The sequence below is a fragment of the Aquarana catesbeiana genome, linkage group LG06, assembly GCF_042186555.1.
Source record: "Aquarana catesbeiana isolate 2022-GZ linkage group LG06, ASM4218655v1, whole genome shotgun sequence".
Lineage (NCBI taxonomy): Eukaryota > Metazoa > Chordata > Amphibia > Anura > Ranidae > Aquarana > Aquarana catesbeiana.
The window spans coordinates 32,005,806-32,033,242 of record NC_133329.1 but is presented as its reverse complement, the minus strand read 5'-3'; the positions used below and the strand labels follow the sequence as shown (position 1 = coordinate 32,033,242).

The 27,437-nt window shown below is 44.2% G+C and overlaps 1 protein-coding gene across 1 annotated transcript in view; it reads right to left on the bottom strand.

Annotated features, from left to right (window-relative positions):
* Positions 1 to 6,352: 6,352 nt before the first annotated feature.
* LOC141148263 (RING finger protein 112-like) overlaps positions 6,353 to 27,437 on the bottom strand; it is a 36,947-nt gene continuing 15,862 nt past the window's right edge. The window contains exons 5-14 of the mRNA XM_073635531.1: positions 26,217 to 26,354; positions 22,748 to 22,852; positions 22,593 to 22,643; positions 21,615 to 21,671; positions 19,573 to 19,659; positions 18,763 to 18,892; positions 17,599 to 17,729; positions 15,973 to 16,026; positions 15,549 to 15,623; positions 6,353 to 7,426 (exon numbers count right to left, since the gene is read on the bottom strand). Of these exons, the coding sequence (XP_073491632.1) occupies positions 6,902 to 7,426; positions 15,549 to 15,623; positions 15,973 to 16,026; positions 17,599 to 17,729; positions 18,763 to 18,892; positions 19,573 to 19,659; positions 21,615 to 21,671; positions 22,593 to 22,643; positions 22,748 to 22,852; positions 26,217 to 26,354 (1,353 nt within the window). The 3' untranslated portion in view covers positions 6,353 to 6,901. The remainder of the gene's footprint in view (positions 7,427 to 15,548; positions 15,624 to 15,972; positions 16,027 to 17,598; positions 17,730 to 18,762; positions 18,893 to 19,572; positions 19,660 to 21,614; positions 21,672 to 22,592; positions 22,644 to 22,747; positions 22,853 to 26,216; positions 26,355 to 27,437) is intronic.

Here is a 27,437-nt window from a genome sequence, read left to right as displayed (position 1 = left end):
GAGGAGAGGGATTGAGGAGAGGGAGGGAGAAGAGGGAGGGAGGAGAGGGAGAGAGGGAGGAGAGGGAGGGAGGGAGGAAGGGAGGGAGGGAGAAGAGGGAGGGAGGAGAGGGATTGAGGAGAGGGAGGGAGAAGAGGGAGAAGAGGGAGAAGAGGGAGGGAGGGAGGGAGGAGAGGGATTGAGGAGAGGGAGGGAGGAGAGGGAGAAGAGGGAGGGAGGAGGAGAGGGAGGAGGAGAGAGAGGGAGGAGAGGGAAGGAGGGAGGGAGGAGAGGGATAAGAGGAAGGGAGGAGAGGGATAAGAGGAAGGGAGGAGAGGGATAAGAGGAAGGGAGGAGAGGGAAGGAGGGAGGGAGGAGAGGGATAAGAGGGAGGGAGGAGAGGGAGGAGAGGGAGAATAGGGAGGGAGGGAGGGAGGAGGAGGAACCTATTCTTTAACCCTTACCTCTCCTCCCAGGTCATCCTTGCTTCATAAAAACTCTCCTTCCAAGCAGATTTCATTCACAGTGAATTCAGAGTGACATGGATTTCTACTCGCATCCCCCCTCCCCCCGTAAACATGCATTGCACATATGGATGTTTTGGTCGTGGAGCGGTTTGTGCTTTTGTGCGACAAATGCCTGGCAAAAAAATGCAACTGCTAACTGTGATTCTAGAAAAATGCATCACCCTTTTGCTTTGCCATTATGGAGACGCAATGCGGGTTTTCAGCACGTTTCTGAAAACGCATGACAGAGCGCACCTTTTTTCTGTGTGGGTTCATATAACAGGCAGGTGCAAACACAGCCTAAACGGTAACGCAAAAGCCGTGCCTTGACTGCGCGTTTGCCGTGCCTTGACGAAGCACGTGGCAAAACGCAAATTTTCTGAGCGGGTTGTAATGCGTTCAGGAAAAACGCATGGATGCAAACGGGGGTAATGCAAGCGTGATGCACATTTGTCATACGTTATGGAAACGCATGGCCAAAACGTGCATTTTCGTAGCGGGTTCAGATACTTTCAGATGAGAAAGCAGACTAAATGGTGACTCAAGAGTGATGTAAGTATTTCCGAAACACGCAGCAAAGCACGTTATCTGTGCAGGCTGCCGTATGTTAGGAAAAGTGAAGATGAAAATGCAACCTAAATGGCAACACAAGAGAGACACACATTTGCAGTGCGTTTCCAAAAAACGCAGCAAAGTGCACGCTTTCTGTGCGGGTTGCTGAGCATTTGGAAATGCGCAGATGTGAATGAAAATGAATGGTTAATGGCACCCCAGTTGTGGTTAGCGTGACAAAATGTGCTACAAACAAACCAACATGCATGACGCTCCACAATTGGGAAGCTTATTAACCACTTGCTGTCCAGGCTCTCTCAGGAACTTTTTGTTTACATGTTTCAATCAGTATTTTTTGCTAGAAAATTACTTATAAACCCCAAACATTATACATTTTTTTGAGCAGAGACCCTAGGGAATAAAATGGCAATCGTCGCAATTTTGTATGTCACATGGCATTTGCAAAGGCAATTTTTTGGGAAAAATTCACTTGAATTTAAAAAAGAAAAAAAAAAAAAAGAAAAAAAAAAAAAAAAAAAGCGCAATAGTCACCCATTTTTTTTTTTTGTAGAATATAAAAAATGATGTTTTGCCAAGTAAATAGATATCAAACATGTCACACTTTAAAATTGCGCTCGTGGAATGGCGACAAACTACAGTACTTTAAAATCTCCATAGGTGACGCTTTGAATGCCTTTACAGGTTACCGATTTAGAGTTACAGAGGAGGTCTAGCACTAGAATTATTGCTGTCACTTTAACGTTTGCAGCGATATCACACATGTGTGGTTCAAATAACGTTTACATATGAGTGCATGACTTATGTGTGCGTTTGTTTCTGTGTGCGAGCACGGGGGGGGGGGGGGCACTATAAATTTTAATTTTTTTTTTTATTATTATTTTTACACTGTCCCTTTAATTTTTTTTTGTTTTTTTAATCACTTTTTTTTCTATTACAAGGGAAATAGAATAGAATATGGAATTCTATAGAATAGAATAATAGAAATGACAGGTCCACTGGGTCCAAATCTCTTCTTTACCTTTAAACGCAAAAAATAAAAATATATATATAAATAATAAATAATATTATATATATATATATATATATATATATATATATATATATATATATATATATATATATATATATATATATATATTTGTGCTCGTAAGTTTACATACCCTGGCAAAATTTATGATTTCTTGGCATTTTTCAGAGAATATGAACAATAACACAAACACAACTTTTCTTTCACTCATGGTTAGTGTTTTGCTGAAGCCATTTATTATCAATCAACTGTGTTTACTCTTTTTAAATCATAATCACAACAGAAACTACCCAAATGGCCCTGATCAAAAGTTTAAATACCCCAGTTCTTAATACCGTGTATTGCCCCCTTTAACATCAATGACAGCTTGAAGTCTTTTGTGGGATTTGTGGATGAGGCTCTTTATCTTCTCAGATGGTAAAGCTGCCCATTCCTCTTGTCAAAAAGCCTCCAGTTCCTGTAAATTCTTGGGCTGTCTTGCATGAATGGCATGTTTGAGATCTCCCCAGAGTGGCTCAATGATATTGAAGTCAGGAGACTGAGATGGCCACTCCAGAACCTTCACTTTACTCTGCTGTAGCCAATGACAGGTCAACTTGGTCTTGTGTTTTGGATCATTGTCATGTTGGAATGTCCAAGTACGTCCCATGTGCAGCTTCCTGGCTGATGAATGCGAATGTTCCTCCAGTATTATTTGATAACATACTGCATTCATCTTGCCATCAGTTTTGACCAAATTTCCTGTGCCTTTGTAGCTAACACATCCTCAAAACATCAGCGATCCACCTTCGTGTTTCATAGTAGGAACGATGTACCTTTCATCATAGGCCTTGTTGACTCCTCTCCAAATGTAGTGTTTATAGTTATGGCCAAAAAGCTCAATTTTGGTCCCATCACTCCAAACCACTTTGTGCCAGAAGGTTTGAGGCTTGTGCTGTTTGCCGTATTGCAAGCGGGATACTTTGTGACATTTGCGTAGTAATGGATTTCTTCTGGCGACTCGACCATGCAGCCCATCTTTCTTCAAGTGCCTCCTTATTGTGCATCTTGAAACAGCTACACCACATGTTTTGAGAGAGTTCTGTATTTCACCTGAAGTTATTTGTGGGTTTTTCTTTGCATTCTGAACAATTTTCCTGGCAGTTGTGGCTGAAATTTTAGTTGGTCTACCTGACCATGGTTTAGTTTCAACGGAAGCCCTCATTTTCCACTTCTTGATTGGAGTTTGAACACTGCTGATTGGCATTCTCAATTCCTTGGATATCTTTTTATATCCCTTTCATGTTTTATACAGTTCAACTACCTTTTCCCGCAGATCCTTTGACAATTCTTTTGCTTTCCCCAGGACTCAGAATCCAGAAATATCAGTGCAGCACTGGATGAAAGATGCAAGGGTCTGTCAGGAGTCCAGAAACTCATTGACCTTTTATATACACACACTAATTACAAGCAAAAATATCACAGGTGAGGATGGTTACCTTTAATAGCCATTCAAACATCAGGTGTCCCCAGTGGATCCCTTCCTTACATCAGGTGTCGCTCAGCGTTATTCCCCATACATCAGGTGTCCCTTAGCAGTATCCCCCTTACATCAGTTGCATCAGATGTCCCCCAGCGGTATCCCCCTTACATCAGGCGTCCCACCAGCGGCGTCCCTCCTGACATCAGGTGTCCCCAGTGGAGCCCCTCCTTACATCAGGTGTCACCCAGCACTGTCCCCCTTACATCAGGTGTCCCTCAGCGGAGTCCTTCCTTACATCAGGTGTCCCCCAGTGGAGCCATTCCAGCAGCGGAGTCTCCACTGCCATTACAGTAGACCAGCTCTTGTGTAACAAGGGAACAAGCAAGAGGTTAGTCTAACTCAGGACCCGCTAACAGGCCAGGTTTCCAAGATAACTGAAATACATCACAGGTGATTTCATTTGCTGCTCAGTGATTGCAGTATTCTAGTCTGCATCTCCCCAAGGTAATACTTAAAATCTGACCTGTTAGTGGGTCCCGAGCACAGGAGTTGAGAACCCCTGGTTTAGATCAAAGTATATTCATGTGTTAGAATGGCCCAGTCAAAGTTTAGACCTACATCCAATTGAGAATCTGTGGCAAGACTTGAAAATTGCTGTTCACAGACACTCTCCATCCAATCTGACAGAGCTTGAGATATTTTGCAAAGAAGAATGGGCAATAATGTCCCTCTCTAGATGTGCAAAGCTGGTAGAGACATCCCCAAAAACACTTGCAGATGTAATTGCAGTGAAAGGCGGTTCTACAAAAGATTGACTCAGGGGGGCGCCATACAAATGTACTCCACACTTTTCACATATTTATTTTGTAAAAAAAATTGAAAACCCATTTATCATTTTCCTTCCACTTCACAATTATGTGTCACTTTGTGTTGGTCTATCACATAAAATCCCAATAAAATACATTCACATTTTTGGTTGTAACATGACAAAATGTGGAAAATTACAAGGGGTATGAATACTTTTCAAGGCACTGTACATTAAAGTGGTTGTTAAGCCACTCTGTTATCTTTACACAAACTTCCCTGTTTGCTAATGACAAGTGTCCCAGTGTCTGTGCTTTATAAACAAAATGCAGATATATACATGATTTCTGAGCGCCGCTCGGTGCTCACGTGACTGGCCGGCTCTCTCCTCTCCCGATCTGACAGCTAGAGCGGGGAGGGGCCGAGAACCCCCCCCGCTGACGTACCAGCATATTTCATGCACACTATTTCTTAGCATATTTGAACAGCCTTGTTGAGCTGTGAATTCTTTTTCTTTATATAGTTTTTTTCACTGGCGTGGCTTGGTTTCTACACCCTGACCACGCCAAGTTCTGGAACAATTGATACCATTTGTATGGGTCACGGTTCCCATTGCTTTGTTATTATTCTGCTGTAACTCTGGCTCTCAAGTCTTGTTATACAATATGTGTTATTATCTGTAGAGATATTTGTTAACGCTTACTTTAAGCGAAAATATTCACTTTGCTCATGTAGTGGTACCCCCGTAGGGGCTGCTGGATATTGTGGTCCAACCTGTCACCTATGCCCAGCCCAGCATTCACTTCCCATTCACCTTAGAGACAATGAACACTCCGTATGTTTGTTTTGTATTTTATTGAGGGATTTTGAACTTGGATAGGGCAAGGGAAATTATGGGATGCCCATAATCAATAAGATGATCAGTTGGAACCTCTATTTGCTCTTCTAGAGCTCCAGCCTCCTCCAGCACAACGCTTATTTGTAGACTGTTCCTCTCTCTCTCCTGTACTTGGTTTCAGGCACAGCTAGCACAGGGTAGGTCCAACTCTGACTCGGTCAGGCCTTAGCAACTGCCATTTGCAGGCAGGGACCGCAAGGGCCCCTTTAGTGTAGCAACAAATAGTGAAAAACATGTCTTTTTAATACTAGCTGTCCTATGGTGGACTACTGCTCCCAGGCAGTCCACTTCAGGCCCTGCCAGCCCTCCTGACTGCAGCCACCCGACTCCACTGCCCACCATGACATCACAGTCTCTCCTGCTGGCTCTACATCCATCTCAGACTGCACATACTCCCAGTCCACTCCGCCATGCCTCCCCAGCTCTCCCAACTGTGCCTGTCACTCACCAGCCCTCCTGGCTGCACTTCAGTGGATCCCTCCTGGAGACTTGCCTGGTAACACTAGCTCTCGTTGTCTTTCTCTGCCCCTCTCTGTGTCTCCTGTCCAGATCCTTCTTTGTTACTCAGAATGGCTCTGACTTGCACCCAAACCCCACGGGCCCAAGGTCACCCCCCCCAGAATGGGGAGTGCCTCAAAGGCCCCCCCCCGACAACCTAGTGCTCCATCTCCAGCTTCTTCCACCAAACAGCTCCTCCCCAGCTGTGTTGGCCCTGGGTATGTCAAGGAGGCCTGCCCCCTGCCAATCCTAGTTGGGGACTGGTCATGGCTCCCGGAGACACCTTCAGACAGCTCCACCTCTCTTCCCCTCCTCTCTTCTAGAATCCTCTAGAAGCCAGAAGGAGGTAACTGGAAGATGATGCTGTGAGTCACCTGCTGCTGCTCTAGGCCACTCCCAGCCCACACAGATCAACAACTTCCAACTAGGCCTGATCAAATTTACCTGCACTCAAAAAATCCTATAAGTAGAGGGTGCTAAAAAAAAAAAAAAATTATATATATATATATATATATATATATATATATATATATATATAATTTTTTTTTTTTTTTATATAAAATTTTAGAAAGACACAAATCAGAAAAGACACAAAACAGAAAAGATAAATTAGGAACTCTTAGTTTATTGGAAAAATAAAGTTGCAGAACAAGGCTTGCCTTAAATAGACCTGAGGGACATTGGTGTTATTTAGATATGTCCCCTACGTGGGCCTGTGATGATGGGCAGTTTGCCTTCAGGTGGATTTCACTTGCACTTGAGAAGAATTTAGAAGCTTAAGAGGTCATTCATGGTTCATTAACAGGTACAGGTAACCTTCTAAGATGCATCAACCTGCTCTGAACTGCTTTTGCACATCTTTTGATTTGCATGGAGGAAAATAAGCAGTTCTGGGGCAAACAAAAGCTGGTTGGCACAGGCCCTGTATCTGGTTTCTATAATGTATTGTAATTTATATCTCTGAAAGAAATGTAATGTAAATACGAAATCCAATTTCAAATGAATCAAAAAAATATTACCCAAAAATGTAAAGCTAATAAACGTTAAATACACATATAAAGATATCCGGTAAAAGAATGTATCCCCGTTATAGTAAACAGTTCATAAGTAAAAGAACGTCAAAAGTCCTTCCAGAGATATTTTCAGGAATGGTGTCAGTCTTGTTTTGTCACCAGATGTTTGGTGTCCTCTGTGGAGGTCTCTGTACTGCTCTCAGCTTTTGTGTCTTTTTTCTTTTCCACGTGTCCAACAACGCGACCAACGCCCGCTCCAACACCTGTGCCAATAGCTCCGAGGGTGATAGAGCCTCCGAGCGCCCCTGTGACCACTGCCGCGGTCGTACTGCCCAATAAACCTGCAGCCTCAACGGCGAGCACAGTCCCAGCCACGGCTGCCCCTACAACCCCACCGGCCAGGCTCAGGACTCCGCCTCCTACTGCACAGCCAATACCCACTGCGCACCTGGTGAAGCGCTTTGAATATTCGGCGCAGAAACGTTCTTCTTTTTCTTTCATCAGAGATGTAATTTCTTCCATGAGCATCCCTTTCTCTGCAGCATTATCGCCTCTCAGGATACCCTCATACGTATCTAGAAGAACATCAGCCTGCTCTCTGACCCTGGTCCTCATCTCAGATGTCCTTACCCCAAGGACCTTAAATGGGGAAGCGTTGGCAGGGAGCTGTAAGAGAAAAAGAATAGTAAAAATTCAATGAAAATGTTGGACTTGTCCAGGTTAGTGTGAAACTAGAACATCTGGTGCTACATACCACACCACCTACATTAAACCAAAGAAATTCTATATCCATAAAGTGCAAGTTTGGTTAAATATCTGGGCAATTTTTACAAATATTCTCTGAAGAGGGATAATTAACATGAACTTCAAAAGTACATTTCTAGCAGTCTCTTAGGTTGGATAGAAAAACATTACATATTTTTGACCAGCTTTGGAGTTATAAGTGATATTATAACAACATTTAGTGGCTCCATCAGTCAAGTCACTGGATCTCCATAGGGGAAAGTTGTAAATGCCAACTTTGTTTGAGCACAGGAGAGGAGCGCTCCTTCTACCTCAATCCCCTTCCCAAACTCTTTCCTTTTGTATCGGTTCCGCTTTCTCTTTTTCTTCTTCCTACCCCTCTGTACTACTAAAAAAACTCGGAAAGTGGTTCTAAAGTCAGAAGGTTTTTAATCTTAATGCTTTCTTTGCATTAAGATAAAAACCTTCTGTGTGCAGCAGCCCCCCTAATACTTACCTGAGCCCATCTCGATCTAGTGATGTTCCCCAAGTGTCTTGGCTGTCCAGGACTCACCCTCCTCATTGGCGGAAGACAGAAGCGGGGCGCCATTGGCTCCCGCTGCTGTCAAGTCAGTGAGCCAATGAGGAAATAGAGGGGGCAGGATCAAGAGGGCTGTGTCTCTGAATGGACACACAGAGCAGCGGCTCGGCTTGGCTGCCTCCATAGCAAGCTGCTTGCTGTAGGGGGCACTCGGCAGGAGGGAGGGGCCAGGAACATAGGCGAAGGGACCCAAGAAGAGGAGGATCGGGGCTGCCCTGTGCAAAACCATTACACAGAGCAGGCAAGTATAACATGTTTGTTATTTTTAATCAAAAAAGCCAAGACTTTAATATCACTAACCACTTACCGACCAGCTGCCGTCATACGTTCACGCAAATCGCTGTAGGTATAAGTCGGCTCCTTTAAGGAGCCGTAGCAGGCGCGCCCGGTGGCTGTACAGCGGGGGACCGGATGCGCATGGCCGGCGGCCGCGATGTCCGCTGGCCACCAGTGATCGCGAGAACGAGAGCCAGAATGGGGATCTGTCAATGTAAACAGACAGTTCCACGTTCTGACAGGGGAGTTAGAGAGACATCAGCTGTTCCTAATGATTAGGAACCGCGATCTCTCCTCCTCCAGTCAGCCCAGCCCCCATACAGTTAGAATCACCTCCCAGGGAACACAGTTAACCCCTTGATCGCCCCCTAGTGTTAACCCCTTCCCTGCCAGTGACATTTATACAGTAATCAACCGCTATTTTTTAGCTCTGATCGCTGTATAAATGTCACTGGTCCCCAAAAAAATGTCAAAAGTGTCCGATCTGTCTGCCGTAATATCGCAGTCGCGTGCAAAAAAACCCCACAGATCGCCATTACTTGTAAAAAAATAAATAAATAAAAATGCTATAAATCTATCCCCTATTTTGTAGACGCTATAACTTTTGCGCAAAAATTAAAGTTACGTACCGGTAACGTCTTTTCCTGTAGTCTTTCAGGACAGCCACAATAGAGAGATAGTCTCCTCCCCTTCCTCTGGAAACACTGCGCCAGCCCATAAAATCTCTCCTCCCCTGCCAGACCTCAGTTCTTTCAAGAGTACCTCCGGCCGCTGGGGAGACACAAGAACACATTAATAACATACCAATCAATATCATTACCATATTGCGTTCTGGTCTTTAATAAGACCCCCCCAAGCTTAGGGTGGGTAACTAGGGCTGTCCTGAAAGACTACAGGAAAAGACGTTACCGGTACGTAACTTTAATTTTCCCTTTCCGTCATTTCAGGACAGCCACAATAGAGAGGATAATCGAGCACTTACCAATTAGGGTGGGACTACAGCTTGCAGAACTTTTCGCCCAAAAGCCTGCTCACCTGCCGCCACCAGGTCCACTCTGTAATGTCTAACAAAAGTGGAGTAGCTGGACCATGTTGCTGCCTTGCATATTTGCTCTGGCGTTGCTCCAGCCTTCTCTGCCTGGGAAGTTGCCACTGCTCTGATGGAGTGTGCCTTTATGCCTCTAGGGACCTCCTTCCCCGCTAAAGAATATGCCTGCCCAATAGCTAATCTAAGCCACCTGGCAATCGTGCGTCGGGACGCTCTGAGACCCTTTCTGGCCCCAGAAAATAAAATAAATAGAGAATCAGACTTCCTTATTGTCTTAGTCATCTCTAGGTATTGTAGGATACACCTCCTTACATCTAAAAAATGAAATCTTAGTTCCCTTTCACCTGAAGGATTGGGACAAAACGAGGGTAGGACTATTTCCTGGCTTCTATGAAAGCTTGACTCCACCTTAGGCAAAAAAGCTGGATCAGTCTTAAGGACTATCCTGTCTGGCAAAATAACACAAAAAGGAGGTCTAATTGATAACGCCTCAATTTCGCTGACCCTCCTGGCAGTTGTTACTGCAACTAAAAATACTGTTTTTAGGGTAAGTTCCTTTAACAGGCACTTGTCCAATGGCTCAAAGGGACTTCCCGTAAGGCTCTGTAAAACCAGAGATAGGTCCCACCCGGGAAAGGGAGGACCCCTGGTAGGTCTCTGTCTTGACAGTGCCTTAAAGAATCTGACCACCCATGGATTGGTAGCCAGAGACTTCTCCAGGTAAGCACTGAGTGCTGAAACCTGACTTTTAAGGGTAGCTACAGATAAACCCTTGTCCGCTCCACACTGCAGAAATTCCAACACAGCTACGGGACTCTGCACCGAGAAGGAGTTTCCTATGCACCATTTGTTGAAAAGGAGCCAGACCTTTTTGTAAATCTTACGGGTCTCCTTTTTCCTACTGTTGAGGAGGGTAGAGATCAAGCTCTCTGAAAACCCCTTGGATCTTAATATACCCTCCTCAGTAGCCAGGCCGCTAATTTCCACTGCTGCACCTGTGGGCAGAGGACTGGACCCTGCGACAGAAGATCCTTTTGAGGTGGAAGGAAAAGGGGAGGTTCCGCTGCTAACTGACTGAGGACTGAAAACCATGCCCTTTTCGGCCAATGTGGAGCTACCAGAATAAGAGAGGTGCTCTCTAATTGAAACTTTCTCAGAACCGCCGGTAATAGTACCGGAGGAGGGAAGGCATAACATGTCCTGAAATGCCAACTCTGAGATAATGCGTCCACTCCCAGTGCTCCTTCCCCTGCGTTTAGGGAGAAAAAACAGGGGGTTTTCGCGTTGTCTTTTGAAGCGAAAAGATCCACTTCCGGGGGTCCCCATTTCTCGGATATGAGATTGAAAACCTCCTGGTTGAGGGCCCAATCTCCTTCCTTTAGACTCCTCCGGCTGAGAAAATCTGCGATTATATTCCTCTCCCCTCTCAGAAAAACCGCTGAGAGTGAGAGAGTGTTGGACTCGGCCCAGCTTAGAATGTCTTCTGCTAGGACCAGCAGACTTCCGCTCCTGGTGCCTCCCTGCTTGTTTATATAGGCCACGGTGGATGAGTTGTCCGACCGTACCTGTACATGGTGGCCCTGGAGTTCCTTTTTGAAGAATCTGAGGGCTAGGCCTACTGCCCTCAGCTCTTTCCAATTGGAAGACCTCTGCAGCTCGTCGCCCTTCCATGTGCCCTGCGCTAGAAGGGATCCCAGATGTGCCCCCCAGCCCTTGCCACTTGCATCCGTGGTTAGGATCTGTGGGACTGGGATGAGCCACAGACGTCCCTGTGACAAGTTCACTTCCTTCCTCCACCACCAAAGAGATCTCTTTATTTGATGGGGAACCTGTACTAAGGTGTCTAGATCCCTCTGACTGTGGTCCCATACTCTTAGTACATATGATTGTAGGGGGCGAAAATGTAATCCTGCCCACTGCACTGCTGGAAGAGTAGAAGTTAGAAGGCCTAATGTTGACATTATGGACCTCTTGGACACCAGATGGTTGCACTGGAGGGAGAGAACTGCTCTGTCCAGTTTTAGAATTTTTTCCCTTGGAAGAAAAACTCTCGAGAGCGTAGTGTCCAACAGGTACCCCAGGTACACAATGCGCTGTGAGGGAATGAGACTGGACTTTTCTAAGTTCAGCAGCCACCCCAAACCTGTTAGAACCCTCTTGGTTAGATCGAGGTCTCTGATCAACTGTTCTGGGGATACTGCAAAAAGAAGCAGGTCGTCCAGATAGGCTATAACTGATACCCCCTGGAGTCGCAGGAAGGCCAACGCCTCTGCCAGTACCTTTGTGAATATGCGGGGCGAGGAGGATAGCCCGAAGGGCAGCGCTTGAAACTGCAGATGCAGTATTGTGCCCTGCAGGTCTACTGCTAAACGGAGGAACCTCTGGGAGGTTTCTGCGATAGGGACGTGTAAATATGCGTCTCTGAGATCCAGAGACACCATATAACAGTTGTGTGGTAGCAGGGCCCTGACCGTAAAGATTGACTCCATGCGGAACCTTTTGTAGCAAATTGACCTGTTTAAGGGTTTTAAATTCAGAATCAGTCTGAATTTTCCCGAGGGCTTTTTCACCACAAATACGTGGGAATAGAACCCCTCTCCTTCCTGCCCCCTTGGTACTCTGTGAACTACGTTCTGAATCTCCAGTTCCTTCAGGGCGTCCACCAAAGCTTCGGCCCTTGCTGTGCAGCTGGGAAGCTTCGTAACAAGGAACCTTTGCGGGGGTGGTCTTGAGAATTCCAAGAGATACCCCCTTCTTATGACCCCCAGGATGAATCGATTGGGTGAGAGGGTCTCCCACTGTGGAAGGAAGGCCCCCAGTCTTCCTCCCACCGTCCCTAGAGAGTCATTGATCTTTACGGGCCTTCTCAGGAGGGCGAAAAATCGCCCCTCCTCTGCCCTTGCCTCTTTGGCCCCAAGTTTTCTTCCCTTGCTTGGGAGATTCCTTGCCTTTTTTCGGACGAAACCCCTTTCTTGTCTGAGCTGGGGCTTTCCTCTTAGGCGGAAAGGACTTCTTTTTGTCCGCTGTACGGTCTAAGACCGTCTCTAAACCAGGGCCAAAGAGTAGATCACCTGTCAGGGGTATCCCGCACAATTTGACCTTGGAGGCGGTGTCCCCCGGCCAAGTTTTCAGCCAGAGCGCTCTTCTGGCCGAATTCGCCAGCGCCGCTGATCTGGCCGACATACGGACTGACTCTGCTGAGGCGTCTGCAATGTATGCGATTCCTCGCAGAATTGTGGGGAACGAGGCTAGGATAGTCTCCTTGGCTGTGCCAGCTTCAATGTGCTCCTGAATCTGGAAAAGCCAGTGCTCTAAATTGCGGGCTACGACCGTAACAGCCATTTCTGGCTTTAAGTTACCCACAGTTGAGTCCCACGTCTTTTTTAGAAGTGAGTCTATCCTTTTGTCCATGACATCCGACAAAGCCCCCATATCCTCAAATGCCAGGTCTGTGTGTCTAGAGACCTGAGAGAAGGCGGCATCCAACTTGGGATTTTTATTCCAAATGGACGCTGGATCCTCTGAAAATGGAAACCTTCTCTTAAGGGAGCTAGAAAAGAAGGGTTTCCTCTCAGGATCCTGCCACTCCTTCTTAATCGTTTCCACCAGCACTTCATGTACTGGAAAAACTTTTCTTTTTTGATCTCCCAAGCCCTTATACATAAGGTCGTGGAGAGATAGGGGTTTTTTATCCTCGTGTATCCCGAGGGTTGTATATATTGCCCCCAAGAGATCTTCCACCTCATCCAGGGACAATTTATACCTGGAGATTTTCCTGGACTCCCCGTCCTGGTCCTCCCCTTCTGATTCCTCATGGGAATCAGACGTGCCACTGTCCGGTTGCCTCTGCTCCACCCCGGAAGGGCCTGACATCTCCTCTGCCATAACTAAATTGGTAGATCTGGCAGGTGCAGAGCCCTGAGCATGAGGCGGGGTTGTGTCCTGCTGAATGGGTTTAGAGGGAAGCTTGAACGTCTCAAAAAAGGTTTTAAAAGATGAAAAGGTGGATGACAGCTCTTTCACAGAAGCTGCCAACCCAGACTGCTGTTCAGATTCCCTTTCCTTAACCAGGGAGTCTATGCACTCCTTACATAAAACTTTAGTCCATGCTTCCCCTAAACTGTCTCTACAAGAGGCACACTTCCTTTTAGAGACATGAGTGGACTTTGTTTTTTCTGTAGATTTCTGAAAATACATACAAAAAAACCATATTACTTCCAGCAAGTTTAAGTGGAAACAACCCTGGGGGAGTACCAGATCCATCTTAAGGGAACTGCGCTCACCCCCCCACCCCCTGACCACCCAGGGGGACTGCCCTCCCTCTAAGTAAGGAACCATACAAGAGGGAGAGCAAACCTTAGATAGAGAGGACCCCTCCCCAGGGAACTCTTACCTTTGGAAGGCTGGAGACAGCGTCCGAATGAGCTGCAGCATCTGCCTCAGACATGACTGCAGGTGGTTGCCTGTGTAGAGTCTCACACTGTGTACATGTGAAGCGACTCACTCCAGCCTGAGCCCGGCCCCCTATCAGCCCCGCGACCCGGAACCGGAAGTCGCGGTTCAAAGGGAAAGCGTCCGCCCCCCCGCCGGAAATGACGTCACCCGTCGTCCGGCCCGCTGGTTCCAAATTTTGCGGCCTGTATGGATACAGGGGAGAGCGGACTGTCTCCATGCTGCGGCCCTGTGGACGCGATAGGGGTCCCCCACGACCTGATGCCGCGCTCGGCAAGGAAGGGGTGGCTATCAGCTGCGGTATGTACCGCCACTCTTCATCCTGGAAGCCCCTGCTTCCCTAGGGATGATTTTCTTAGAAAGAGGCCAGTCTCCCTGACTGCACCCGGCCTGGTTCCTCTGCACAGTGTCTCCCCACCGGAGGAAACACTAATAACTGAGGTCTGGCAGGGGAGGAGAGATTTTATGGGCTGGCGCAGTGTTTCCAGAGGAAGGGGAGGAGACTATCTCTCTATTGTGGCTGTCCTGAAATGACGGAAAGGGAAACAATCAATATACGCTTATTGCAATTTATTTCTTACCAAATATATATAGAAGAATACATATTGGCCTAAAAATGTATTATTTTTTTTTTAAATTTGGAGAGATTTATTATACCAAAAATATGTTTGTTTGTTTTTTCAAAATTGTCGCTCTTTTTTGTTTATAGCACAAAAAATAAAACCGCAGAGGTGCTCAAATACCACCAAAAGAAAGCTCTATTTGTGGGGGGAAAAAGGACATCAATTTTATTTTTGGTACAGGTTCACACAACCGCGCAATTGTCAGTTAAAGCCACGCAGTGCCGTAGCGCAAAAAAATGGCCAGGTCATTAAGGGGGAAAATCTACCAGTCTGTAAGTGGTTAAGGAAGCAATCCGCATACAGCTGCATCAAGCTCGGCTTATCAAAAAGCCACATCTCTCTCCTCTTCTGGACCTTCTTCTGAACTGCAGCCAATTGCAACAATAGACCAAGCCTGAGCAATGTGTGTAGGTATAGCAGCTTGTAGTCACCAGAGGAGCATGTGACATGGTGACAACTCAGAAGCACAGTTCAGAGTTGTCACCCTCTTACAGGAAATATCTGAACAAGGCTGCAAATTTTACACTTAAAAAAAAAAAAAAAATGTCAATGAATTTGACATATTAAAAAGGTATATTAAATTTTAGTGATTGGATTTACGTCTACCTTTATCATCTTTTGCAATCAATTACTTTTCAATTCAGTAATGATTTTACAGGCAATTATTGATTACTTTGATATATAGCATATATTTCTAAACCCACCAGCTACAGGAAGTGCCTAAAAAAAAAAAAAAAAACCTTCCATGCAAGATCATCAGATATTATTTTAACAAAAGCTGCAGAATAAAACAAAAATAAAGTTTTAAAACAAATTTTTATAAAATTAATTTAATTTAATAGAGGAAATTCTCTACTACTTTTTAATTTAGTTATGATTTTACAAGCAATTACAGATCATTAGGATAGCGTGCATTTATCAAAAAAAAGAATTTTTTTTCTTCATTTTGAATTCAGTACAGAGGAATGCAGCTCAGATGTGTTAATTTTCTCCATAGAAATGTTGACATTTCATATACAAAAAAGACATATCGGAGTATCCGGTAATGAGGGGTCTCAGTATTACCTGCTGCTCCAAGAATTCCTGAAATCTTTGTAAGACAGTACTCATGTGTTTCCTGTTTTCAAGTGAATAAAACATCTGTTGAGAGAATTGGACACAATGCGGTTAATTCACTAAAGCTGGAGAGTGCGAAATCAGTCTCACTTCTGCAAAAAAAAAAAAAAACAAACAATCAGCATCTAACCTCAGCTTGCTCAATTCAGCTTTGGCAGTAACCTGAAAGCTGATTATTTATAAACTATTTCTGTGTAGAAACCAAACTCCAATGGGTCTGATTAAAGTAGAACTCCAGAAAAAACAAAAACACAAACAAAAAAAAATAATTAGCCCATTATAAGATAAAATAACACAAATAATATTTTACATACAGGCCATTAGTAGTGTCCATTATATAAAAATGCCCAATATAATATACTGTAATAAATACCTGCAAGGGGGAAGTAAAGCTGTATGGTCTCCTCTGTAGCATGACAACAAATTCCTATAAAATAGGGATAGTGTGTTATTGTCTGAACTCAAACTTCATTTTATTGCTATTTAAAAGTCCCTCTTTCACTCCATATATTTAAAAAAAAAAAAAAGAAAAAAAAAAAAAAAAAAAAAGGGGTGTAAAATAATGTCAAGTTTCAACCTCTCTATATTGCTTCTTCCTTGGTCCAGCACTGGTAGTCCTCGTCAGGGCAGAACAACACTCAGCCATTCTACCCATTTACTGCAAGCCCAGCCTGTGGTTTACATGCTGCCACCAGGTGGCGTTTCATTACACAGGCTGAGCTCACAATACTCCACCAAGGCTGAGCGGCACTCATGCGCCATTACCTAAGCGTTGCTTAGTCTTGGAAGAATGACCCCCTTTACCCGTATTCAGAAGAGGATCTTCCTGGAACATTGCCAGACCAGCTTAAATAAATCATGTGAGCAAGTGCTTATTAAAAAGACACCTCGAAGAAAAGTTTTCTTTTTTTGGTGGGGGAGTGGTGCCCCCTTTAAAACCTCAACCCGATGGGAGTTTCTATATTTCTCTCGGGTTGGCTTATGGTTACGAAAGACATTAATACAGTATAATCACAGTTAACAGTAAAAGTCACGGATATTAGCAACACCCCACCCCTTCTGACGGTTGTTATGAAAAAAAAAAAAAAAAAGATCCTAACGCCTAATTTTACTTACCTGAAGTCACAGTCATGTAACATCACCACCCCTATCCTTCTCCCTTCTATCATTTTCTTTTTGGGGTCCTTGTTTGGATGTCCACATTACTGGAGATGACACTTCCAGCAACAGGGTCCTCCCTTATAGACTCCAGAGGCAGGAGAAATCAGGGGGGACAGAAAGGGGACTGGTGACCAGGACCAAGAAGATAACAGGCAGGAATCAATGTCTGCTCCCCAAGGTAGGAAATTAGTCTGGTTCATGGAGGACACCATGACTCTGATCCATTACACTGCAGGGTGGCTTTAGACAGGGGTAGGCAACCTTGGCCCTCCAACTGTGGCGAAACTACAAGTCCCATGGGACATTGCAAGACCCCGACAATCACAGGCATGACTTCTGGAGACAGAGGCATGATGGGATTTGTAGTTTCCCCACAGTTGGAGTGCCGAGGTTGCCTACCCCTGGCTTAAGGGGAGGAGTTTGGAATCAAGAGGAGTAAGGTAATTGAAGCAGAACGCACAATTTCAACTTTTTGGAGTTGGGCTTTAGCATACATCCCAGACTTCATGGTACTACGGGACTTTTGGATTAAAATAAAACCGGGTGGTTTTACAAAATATCACACCTCCCATTATGTTCTTGGACAAACATCATCTGCCTTGACACATTTCATAGTGATTGGGTTTAGGTGAGTGAGCTAAAGAATTTTGGATACTTTATCCTCTCTAGAGCCCACACATTAGCTGTATGCAAGATTTAAACTTGTATAGTTCTGCTTAGCAACCAGTCAGATTCCATCTTGCAGCGGTATGACATCAGTAATACTGATTGCTATGGATCATTACACTGGTTTTCTATGTTCCAATAGTAGGACTAGTTGTCTTTGGGATGGACTGACCTTCAGCGCTCTCCCCACATGGCCGCAGGTGATCTTCTCTCCACTAATATCGGTTTTGTGGTGGAGCCAAACTCCTGCTGTAAGATCGGAGATGTATCTTGTGAGGTGATCTTTGAAATCTTCATCCATGTCTGTGAATAAAGAAGGACTGTGATTGGATGGAAAGACACACAATGTCAGCGGAAAATTCTGTTGAAGGCTCTGAAGTCCCAATGAAGAAATGCCACAAGTGGAGCCATTGTGTGTACAATATAAGAGGTGGAGTGGGAAGAGTTTAGCTGGTTGGAGCCCACAGGCATGTAAAAATCAGCATTTTCTTGCTAGAAAATTACTCAGAACCCCCAAACATTATATATATTTTTTTTTTTTTTTTTTTAGCAGAGACCCTAAGGAATTAAAATGGCGCATGAAAACGCACACCCGAATGGGCACATGCACAATGTTTCTTGGCGCCAGATGGACCATTTAAGGATGCTTCTGCCTGTGCTCTATGCTGACTGGTCTTCAGCTTTCCCTGTGTCCTGTGTACCTCCAGTGCGTTCCCTTGGTTGCTGACCTGGCTTACGCCTGACCTGATATTAGATTATGCTTCTTTCTTGTCGTTAGTTTCGTACCCATCTCATTCCTGACTTTGGCTCTACTCCCGATTTGGTACCTCATTGCCCGCCTGTTGATGACCCTGGCTATCCGATGACCACGTTCCTGCCTCTGACCCTGACTTACCGCCCTGCTCGAGTCTCTGCCCGGCTGTCTGCTGCTGCAGTTCTGCATCACGCTGAATGTTCCTGCTGCAAGTCTGCTGAGAGCTCTGATCAGCCACACACCCTGGCCCTGCAGCAAAGTGGAGTGCTTCCTTAACCTCAGCTAAACTGCTGTGCACGGCTACAGTTCCAGACCTGATCATTCCCCTACTGCCTTGGAATCGCATCTCCTGCTGCAAGTTCCCTGACCTACATCTGCAAGCTCTTGTGTTCCTCCTATCCCTTGGCGCCCTCTGTTTCACTTCCAGTGGGGCCTGGGCTGGAGATACAAGAGAGGACAACCTCAGTCTCCGCTCAGGTACGTGACAAATGGTATGGTGCAAACAAAGACTATGTAATGAATGTAGATAATTTGTCTTTGAAAACTGTTTACACAGGAACAGTACATGAGGGTCTAAATTACCTGCCAGTGTGCCCTGACTTGATCTCAGGAACCTTTTCCCGGGGTGGGGCAACAGGAAGCCGCTGATAGATGGACTCCTAAGAGTGTCCAGCAAAAGACGATATTCTGAGCCTTTCCGCAGCCTCAGTTTCTGTAACAATAATAAGGTTACATTTATAATTAATATACAATAAAAGACCAAAAGATTGTAGACACCTAACATGCCAATAGGAGTTTGTTTGGCATCTTATTCCAAACACATGGCCATTATTATGGTTTTGGTTCTCAATTGTGGCCACTCCTCTGGAAAGTATTTTGGAGGGTTTCTTTGGGAATTTGTTCTAAATTGAAATCAGGTACTGACGTTGGACAAGAAGACTTGGCTTCCATTTGGTGTAATAATTCATCCCAAAGGTGCTCAGTAGGGTTGAGGTAAGAGCTCTGTACAGGCTACTTGAGTTCCTCCACACCAAATTCATCAAACGGTGTCTTTATGGAGCTGTCTTTGTTCACAGGGGCAAAAGTCACACTGGAAAAGAAAAGGTTCTTCTCCAAATTGGTGCCCAAACTTGGGAGGACAAAATGTCTTTGTTGTGGCATTAACAGTACCCATCACTGGATACACCTGAACTTACGTGATGACCCTAATGTAGGTATGACGGCCAGGTGTCCACAAATGTTTAGCCACAAACTCAAGCATATCAGAAACCTCATAAAGTAAATAAAGTAGTATGATTTTAAACGTCTGGTGATAATTGTAAAAAAAAAAAAAAAAAAAAAAAAAAACAAAAAAAAACCTCCTTTTCGCCCTCCTCACATTTGCCATCATACCTCACTCTCATGCTGTAGGTAGGTACGAGCGGCTTCACGGCCACAGCAGTCAGGATCCTGCCAGTCTCTCACTAGAACATCCAAGTGCTGAAGAATTGTAAAAGAAAATGGTACAAAAAACTTCCAGAGAATTTATGTTTAGTTAGAGTATTTAGAGTTTTAGCTTAACCATTTTAAATTATTGTTTTATTGAAAGAAAAATAAAACCAGTGGTAGAAATATTTACAGAAAATATATTACAAACCAGCAAAAGCAACAATAAAATAAAGGGTTTTAAAAGTGAAAAAATCCTTCAGTGGAAACGTCTGGTCTTTGGGTCTGTGCCAGAATCAAGTTGGATGACCTGTAGAGCAATAATCTAATATGGCAGAGTCACTGGCCCTCATAAAAGACAATCAGTATCCTAAGAAGTTTTAATTGTAAAATGAGAGCTCCCAACTGCAGCAGCCTTTTCTTGTACCTGGAGAGGGTGTTGCAAAGCATATATCCACTGCTATATGTGCTCCAACGTGGAGACTCTCAAAACTATAGCCTTAGGACCGCAGTATACAGAGGAGCCTTGACGTGGGCGCTGCAGCTTCTACATATATTTGCAAATGAGTGCAATGAAATCCTCAGCTTAACGTGCATTGTTAGACAGGATCAGTTTGGTTTGTTTGCAGGCTAGCTGGTAAGTGTGCTGGGAAATGTTTGCTTGTTTGTGATATGTGTTGCCCTTCCATGTGCACCCGACTGTAAAGGCTAGATGGCTAGTTGCCATCTTTTTGTATAGCTTGTTGCAGTGTTAACGCCACCCAACTAAAGGGTTTGAGGTGGGATGGAGTATTTTATTATGCTCAGCAGGCACATCCTCAATGTAAACTATCCTGGGTACATCTGTATTTCCATATTATTTTAAAAACCTAAAAACAGGCATATTATTTATCAGACTAAAAGATACAATGTGTTAGATACCAAATATGATATGGATCTGAGGAAATATCTGTGCCTTATTAGCCTCCTGGACCTTGTAAAATAGGCATGTTTTGGTGTTTAACTAAATGATATGTTCATCAACATTTGTGTAGCCAAGGAAGGTAACATCACTGTAGGACTTATGGAATATGAATTAAAGTTGATGGTATGAGATGTACAAGTGTTCAGCTGTAGGTCAATATTCCAGATGCACAGATGTGTGCTCCTTCGGTTTATGAATTGATCATTTATGACGGGGACTCATCAGAAGTCCTTTGAAGACCCTGGCTTAGTAAGCTTTTTATGATCTGCAACTTTTCAAAGCTGGACTGTGTTTTGTTAAAATTGTCATCCTACATGGCTGCCTGGAACAGGGTTTCTCAACCAGGGTTCCATAGGACCCCAAGGTACCTCCAGAGGTTGCTAGGGGTTCCTTGAGTAAAGAGCAATTTCTGCTGATAAGTTCCCACTGACCCCATTGATCTTTTTTGCTATAAAGGGGGTAATTCTTCCCAATGACCACAAATGTAAGGATCATTCATCCCACTGACCATCACACTAATGTATCATGAGTTGTAGATACAGTAATTTTAGCAGGGGTTCCCCGAGACTGGAACGTTATTTGAAGGGTTCCTCTGTGTTGAAAAAGGTTGAGAAAAGCTGAACTAGAATATACATGAGATTTAAATCTGACCATTTTTGTCATTGATTTTTGAATTTTGGGGACAATGCGAGTGGCACTGTGTTCAACACTACTCCCCAATTCTCTCTATACAGTTTCAGATCAGATCTCACTATATTCACTTCCGTCACAGCTCTGCACTCCGCCTTGAAACAACTGGCAGCTGTTCATCCCATCACATGACCCTTTCCCCATCACATGACCCTTCCTGCCCCATCACATGACCCTTCCTGCCCCATCACATGACCCTTCCTGCCCCATCACATGACCCTTTCCACCAGCTGTCCTATGTCTGTAGCAGTTAACAGCTGCGGTACATACTGTATGGAGAGGTTTCATTTGATTAAAAGAGAGAAAGTTTAGTCCCTTGTAAAAGTTATCGATAAGAAAAACTGGTTTCAGTCACCTGGAGATATTGCAGTGAAAATGATGTTGCTGTCAGTTCGGACACATGAAGATACATCTGGAAAGACCAAAGAGAAAAAACAAGCAAGATGCATCAATGAGAGTCTCCAACCTAACGGGATGTTGTCCCTTTCACTATGGCTAACCTAGTCTGATCTTGTCCACCAACATAAACATAGCATTATGGTTTTCTAGCAGGCCTAGAGTGAGATTCACAGACAGCAAAAGTGGAGAGGAGGGTAAGGGGTAATGGTTTTAGGGAAACTTTCCAAAACACAGGTGGTGTCCAACAATGGTGGCCTCAGAGTGAAATACTTGTCAGTCTGCACCATGCACACTTTTGTGTTGGTCTTGAAATATATCTAGACTCATAAAAGACCTTAAAGATCTATTGGTGACTTTGTATGACCTTATCACAGTTTTTTTTACCTTTTTATAAACAATTAGTAAATAATATGGATGGATGCATGGATTATTCTGGCCAATATTGAAGGCTCTTCTAGGCCATGGAGTCAAATGTATGTCAAAGTTTAATCAAGATCCCATGTAAAGAGTTATTGTCATGACTGTGTAAGGTGCCACGTTGGACCCTCGCCTTTGCCACAAAATCATAACTAAAGTATTCAGAAGCCAGTCCTGGGTACTAAGGAGAATCACAGCAATAGTCACAAAAATAGGACACCAAAAGGCCTCAAAAGACCAGGAGGTTGCTTAGGGATTATATATATCAGTGCACTGAGCAAAATTCATGTATGTATGAACACATACCTGGTCTAGTAAGGAAAATATTAGGAGCAAACCACATAGAGGGAAGACTTAGCGACCTGTTGATGTTACCCGATTTGTATTACTGTATATATATATATATATATATATATATATATATATATATATATATATATATATATATATATATATATATATATATATATATATATATATATAAATTTTAGAACATTGGATCTCATAAACCACCTACCTCCAGATAATCCAGTTCTGTGGTTTTCAGACATGCGTTCACATTAAAAATCTGCAGAATACATGATAGTTGACACATTATTATCATCAACTTATGAACGTCATAACATTACTAGAGGATTTAATATAAAATGGCAGAATTCCAGAATCCATTACCATATGTGAGCTGAGTAGCATAGACAGTGCAGAAAGTTTAAGACAGTTCTCCCGGTCACCCTCGATATCCAGCGAGCCCTCCGTGTCCAGGACAAACACCGCCAGCTGTGAGGAGAAGGTAAATGGTCACCAATCTCAAAAGGACACTCCTTGGGTTATATCATACTTTGAATAGATGGTTTGACTGAGAAAAGACATACTGTACATCCAACCTTGCTTAATAAATTGGTGAATGGGGATTTTCATTTGACCAAAGCTTATGTGTGATGTATCTGTGAAGATTCTCATTTATCCAGATCACGGTATAGCTGTTAGTTATCTTAGTTATATTAAACTTGACTTCTTAACTTCTTGACCTAAAGCGGAGTTCACTTAAAAGTGCAACTTCCTCTTTAAGCACTCCTAACCCCTGACACGCCATATTTAGTTTCAACATACACCCAGCTCCCACTTCTGCATGTGCCACCTAGGCGTCTCCCCCCCACCCTTCCTGCAATCTTCTGGGACACATCACATGTCACTAACAAGGTGTTAGTTTTCTTGTTCTTAAAAAGGAGAAGTCCAGCCTGAGCTTGTTTGGCTTGGTTTCTCCTATGGGTCACAGAAGTGCAATCATTTTGCACTCCTGTGACCCATTTTCAGCAGAGAGCGGTCTGAAGTCCGCTCTCTACTGACGTCACAGGAATCATTCCAGGCTCCACGTCATCACGACAATAAAGTCTGGATCCGCCAGGTGCCTGGACTGAGTGGCTGAGATGTTCCTGCCCCTCCACAGCTCAGCGCTCCAATGACCGGGGGGGGGGGGGCAGATCGGAGAGCTGCTGACTGACAGGCAGCAGCTCTCCGCTCAGGGATCTGTGAGAACCTAGGTAAATATGAATCTGTAAAAACAAAACAAAAAATATTTCTCTTTTAAGTAAGTTATCTGGGAGTTTGAGGATCGATCAAGTTGAAAAGGTGTTCTAGGATAAACAAAAATAAATGTTTAGCGCCCTGCTCCTGTTGACCAGGCGCTCGCATGTAAATTTAGTTTTTGGCTAAGCTGTACCCAGCTCAGATTGAATGTATACAGTTTATTGGAACTTCTGTGGAATTGACTTGGTTGTGCAGTTCCCACTGTTGCCAGTAGGTGTCACTGGTACCATGGGACAGTGTGTGAATAACAACTTAATGAATATTCCTCTTTCAAAAACAGCCCAGTGGGAGGTTACTGCCGCTGTGCATTCTGGGAGAGAGTATTTATGGGACAGATGCCATGTGCTTAAGGGAGTTCTTACTTTGTGGCCCTCCGGGCTGGAGGCTACGTCACTGCAGCTGTGCAAGTAGGCCCAGAAGCCTGTCTGGGGCCTATTACCACAGAGGTGGTCCTAGGCTGTATGCTAGGAAGAAGCCGAACCAAGCGGAGGAGATCCAGGGGAGGACCCTTGCTGGAGAGAGTCAGGATGAAGGCTGGTCTCTCAGAAGGGCCTGGTGACTTACTTGGAGGACGCACCTATTCTCTAAACTACCCTTACAGTACTGCCGGGTCAGCTTAAAGGTTCTGGTACTGTAAAGAAGCTGCTCTACAATTCATTCAAGGTAACTGTCTGTCTGCTAAGTTTGTGAGAGAGACTTATCCAGGCGTACGCTGACTGCTAAGCCTGTGAGAGAGGCTTGTCCAGACATCTTGCAGGTTGGTAGATCTGTGGCAGAGATCTACCCAGCCATACAAGATTTACAGAGAGAAAACTGTGCTTTGTCCTTTATTCTGAAGAGTCTGTAAGTGATCTGCTACAAAAAGGTATTTGCAACTTCCCTTCAACCTCTTTACTGCTACTTCTCTTTAATGCATCAAAAACTCACCAGAATGCATCAAAAATGCACTGTAACGCACATGTCCTAATGAGGTGAAGAAAAAAAAAAAAAAAGGAGAAGAGTAAAATACGTCCACCATCTTCCAGGTGCTGTGCCGTGTGGCTGTTCGGCCGATTACTGAACATAGGAGGTCACCCACTCAGCATGGGCGCCATTCAGTAAATGCAAAGTGTTTTCTGATAGGGCGAATTGGAGAGGTGGTACAGTGATGTCTCGATCTCCACCACATCTTTAAGTGAATACATAAAAAGGTTTCAGTTAGGAAGGTGCTTTCATGGTCACTGTCCAGGACTGGAGCCTAAAAGCCTCTGTTTCTGCATCTGCCATGTCTAAAGGATCTCCACACCAAAACCTTCAATCGTGAGCAGAAGTTGTAGATTAGCTTATAAGGGGGCATGCTCATGACACGCCATACCAAACTCAAAGCATTGCAAAATAAGTCCAGTTGAATGTTACTAATTTTTAATGTACTGTATTTTTCCTGCTGGTCACTCTGCATCTTGCCTGTTAATTCCAAAATAGGCAAGGCTACAAGTACCCTTACAACATATTTTCTAAGCCAAGGAAAAAGAGCCAACCTCTACTCCACAACCCAGCACTCATTTCAGAAGGACGTGAACTTTTTTTGTCCTTGATGCTCCTATATTACAGATACGACCTCTGTGCTGGAACACATGTGGGCCCCACCATCACTGCCAATAGAAGTCCCAGTCCTGTGTTTTCTTGGCACTGGCCTATGTTTGTGTTACTTCTCCAGATATGGGGGGGGAGCGGGCATTTACACCATTACAGGTAAGCAATACATCTACTGACAGATAAGAGCCACAGGTGGATTTCCAGTGATCCTGAGATAAGCCATTTGTTAAATTTGTAGACAGAGTTGCTGTGGCCTGTAAGCAGGGGTTAGTATCACTTTTAGGGAAACCCTTCCCTTAGGTAGATGTGGTGGGTAGGGCTAATTTACTCGCTTATAATCTAGAGCAGAAAGAATTTGAGGCAGAGGGTAATGGGAACAGCTACCCCTGGTATACTGCCATGTTAGCTTGTAGCCTTAAGAAGTAAACCCTTTGGGGTAGGCCTGGTACAGGTGCCATTGGAGAGCCCACTTATGGGGGCCTACGGTGAGGACTTTGGAAGAGTTGAGTGGCCACCCTATATTAATGTTGGACTTGCACTATGCAGAGTTATTAATGTCAGGACTAAAGAGGCAGAGGTGAAGGGTTGTTGGCCAAGAGCTGTACATTATGTTACTGATACAGTAAAAAAAAAAAAATCATTGAAAATCTGAACATGTGGACATTCCTTGTTTTTTGGAGGAGGGCCTCAGGTCAGGAGAATGTGACTGATCAAAGATGGTGGAGTTTCTCCACGTTATAGGTATGTGTGTGTACCCAAATTCATTCCTGAAACAGGGAGACAGTGGAAGGTGATCTTGGCCATCATGTTCATTGCTGTTGGAGAATTGGGGCCCTGCTAGCAGGTCTATTTGCTCAACTCTAGCTTGGCTAAATGAACAGATAAGCTATAATGAAGTGTAATCCCCTAATATTTTTCTATCTTTGTACATGATAAGATATCGGTCTGTATATTTTAACAGAAAATGTCTCCATCAAACCTTCTCCTCATTCCTCTCCAGGATGAAGGGTTTGCTCCAAATCCAGATCCCCTTTGTTACACTGTCAACACCACTTCTCCATCCAAACCCTGTGAGGGGCTCCTCGTCGTGCCCCAGACTGACCGGCTGCTGTCTCTCCTACAAAAGGAAAATTCATCATGAGTTCAATACACTCAACCAGTAAAAAAAAAAAAAAAAAAAAAAACATAAAAAGCTCTATAAACCAGCTTCATGTATAGGTTAAAGCTGGACTGAGGCAGATATGAAAGACACATAGTAAAGCAGCTAATTTATCATCACATTATCGGTCGCATTATAAAGAAGCTGCAATGCTTGGGCAGTAAAGCCCACTTAAAGGGCCGCCGGGAGTTAAAAAGTGGCGTTATGGGGTTAAAAGTAGGGCTCAGGAAGGAGAGATGAGAGATTTTTCTTTTTTTTTGCCTCAAGGTCCACTTTAACTGTAGCAAAGAATAAAAAATAAAAAAAATAAAAAAAGAGAAGACATGGAGCAGAGTTGTGTATCTCAGGGCTGGATGGACAGAAAGACAAATCCTTTGGCAGGTAAAACATACAATATATTTCTTGTGTGTATTTAGGATTGACATTATTCTGCATGAAAAACTCATCTGCAACACTGTCAAGTTGCAGACAAGATTTACATTAAAGTAATGGAAGCCCCAATTTGAGCAGCTCAGAAGATAGCCTAATGCCGCGTACACACGGTCGGACTTTTCGTCTACAAAAGTCCAACGGACGCTGACGGACTAAAGCTGGCTGGTAATCCGATCGTGTGTGGGCTTCTCCGGACTTTCAAATGACTTTTTTAGCCTCAAATCCGACGGACTTTAGATTTGAAACATGCTTCAAATCTTTACGTCGTAAGTACGACGGACCCCGAAATCCGCTCGTCTGTGTGCTAGTCCGACGGACAAAAACCCATGCTAGGGCAGCTATTGGCTACTGGCTATGAACTTCCTTATTTTAGTCCGGTGTACGTCATCACGTACGAATCCGTCGGACTTTTGTGTGGTCGTGTGTAGGCAAGTCCGTTCGTAAGAAAGTCTGCCGCAAGTCCGCCGAAGGTACGTCGGAAGTCTGTCGGACAGGCTGTCGGACTTTTGTAGACGAAAAGTCCGACCGTGTGTACGCGGCATAAGGCTATGGAACCAAGTAGACCAAACAGTAAAAATATTGAGCAGTGGGGCTGTAGTTAAGGAATGA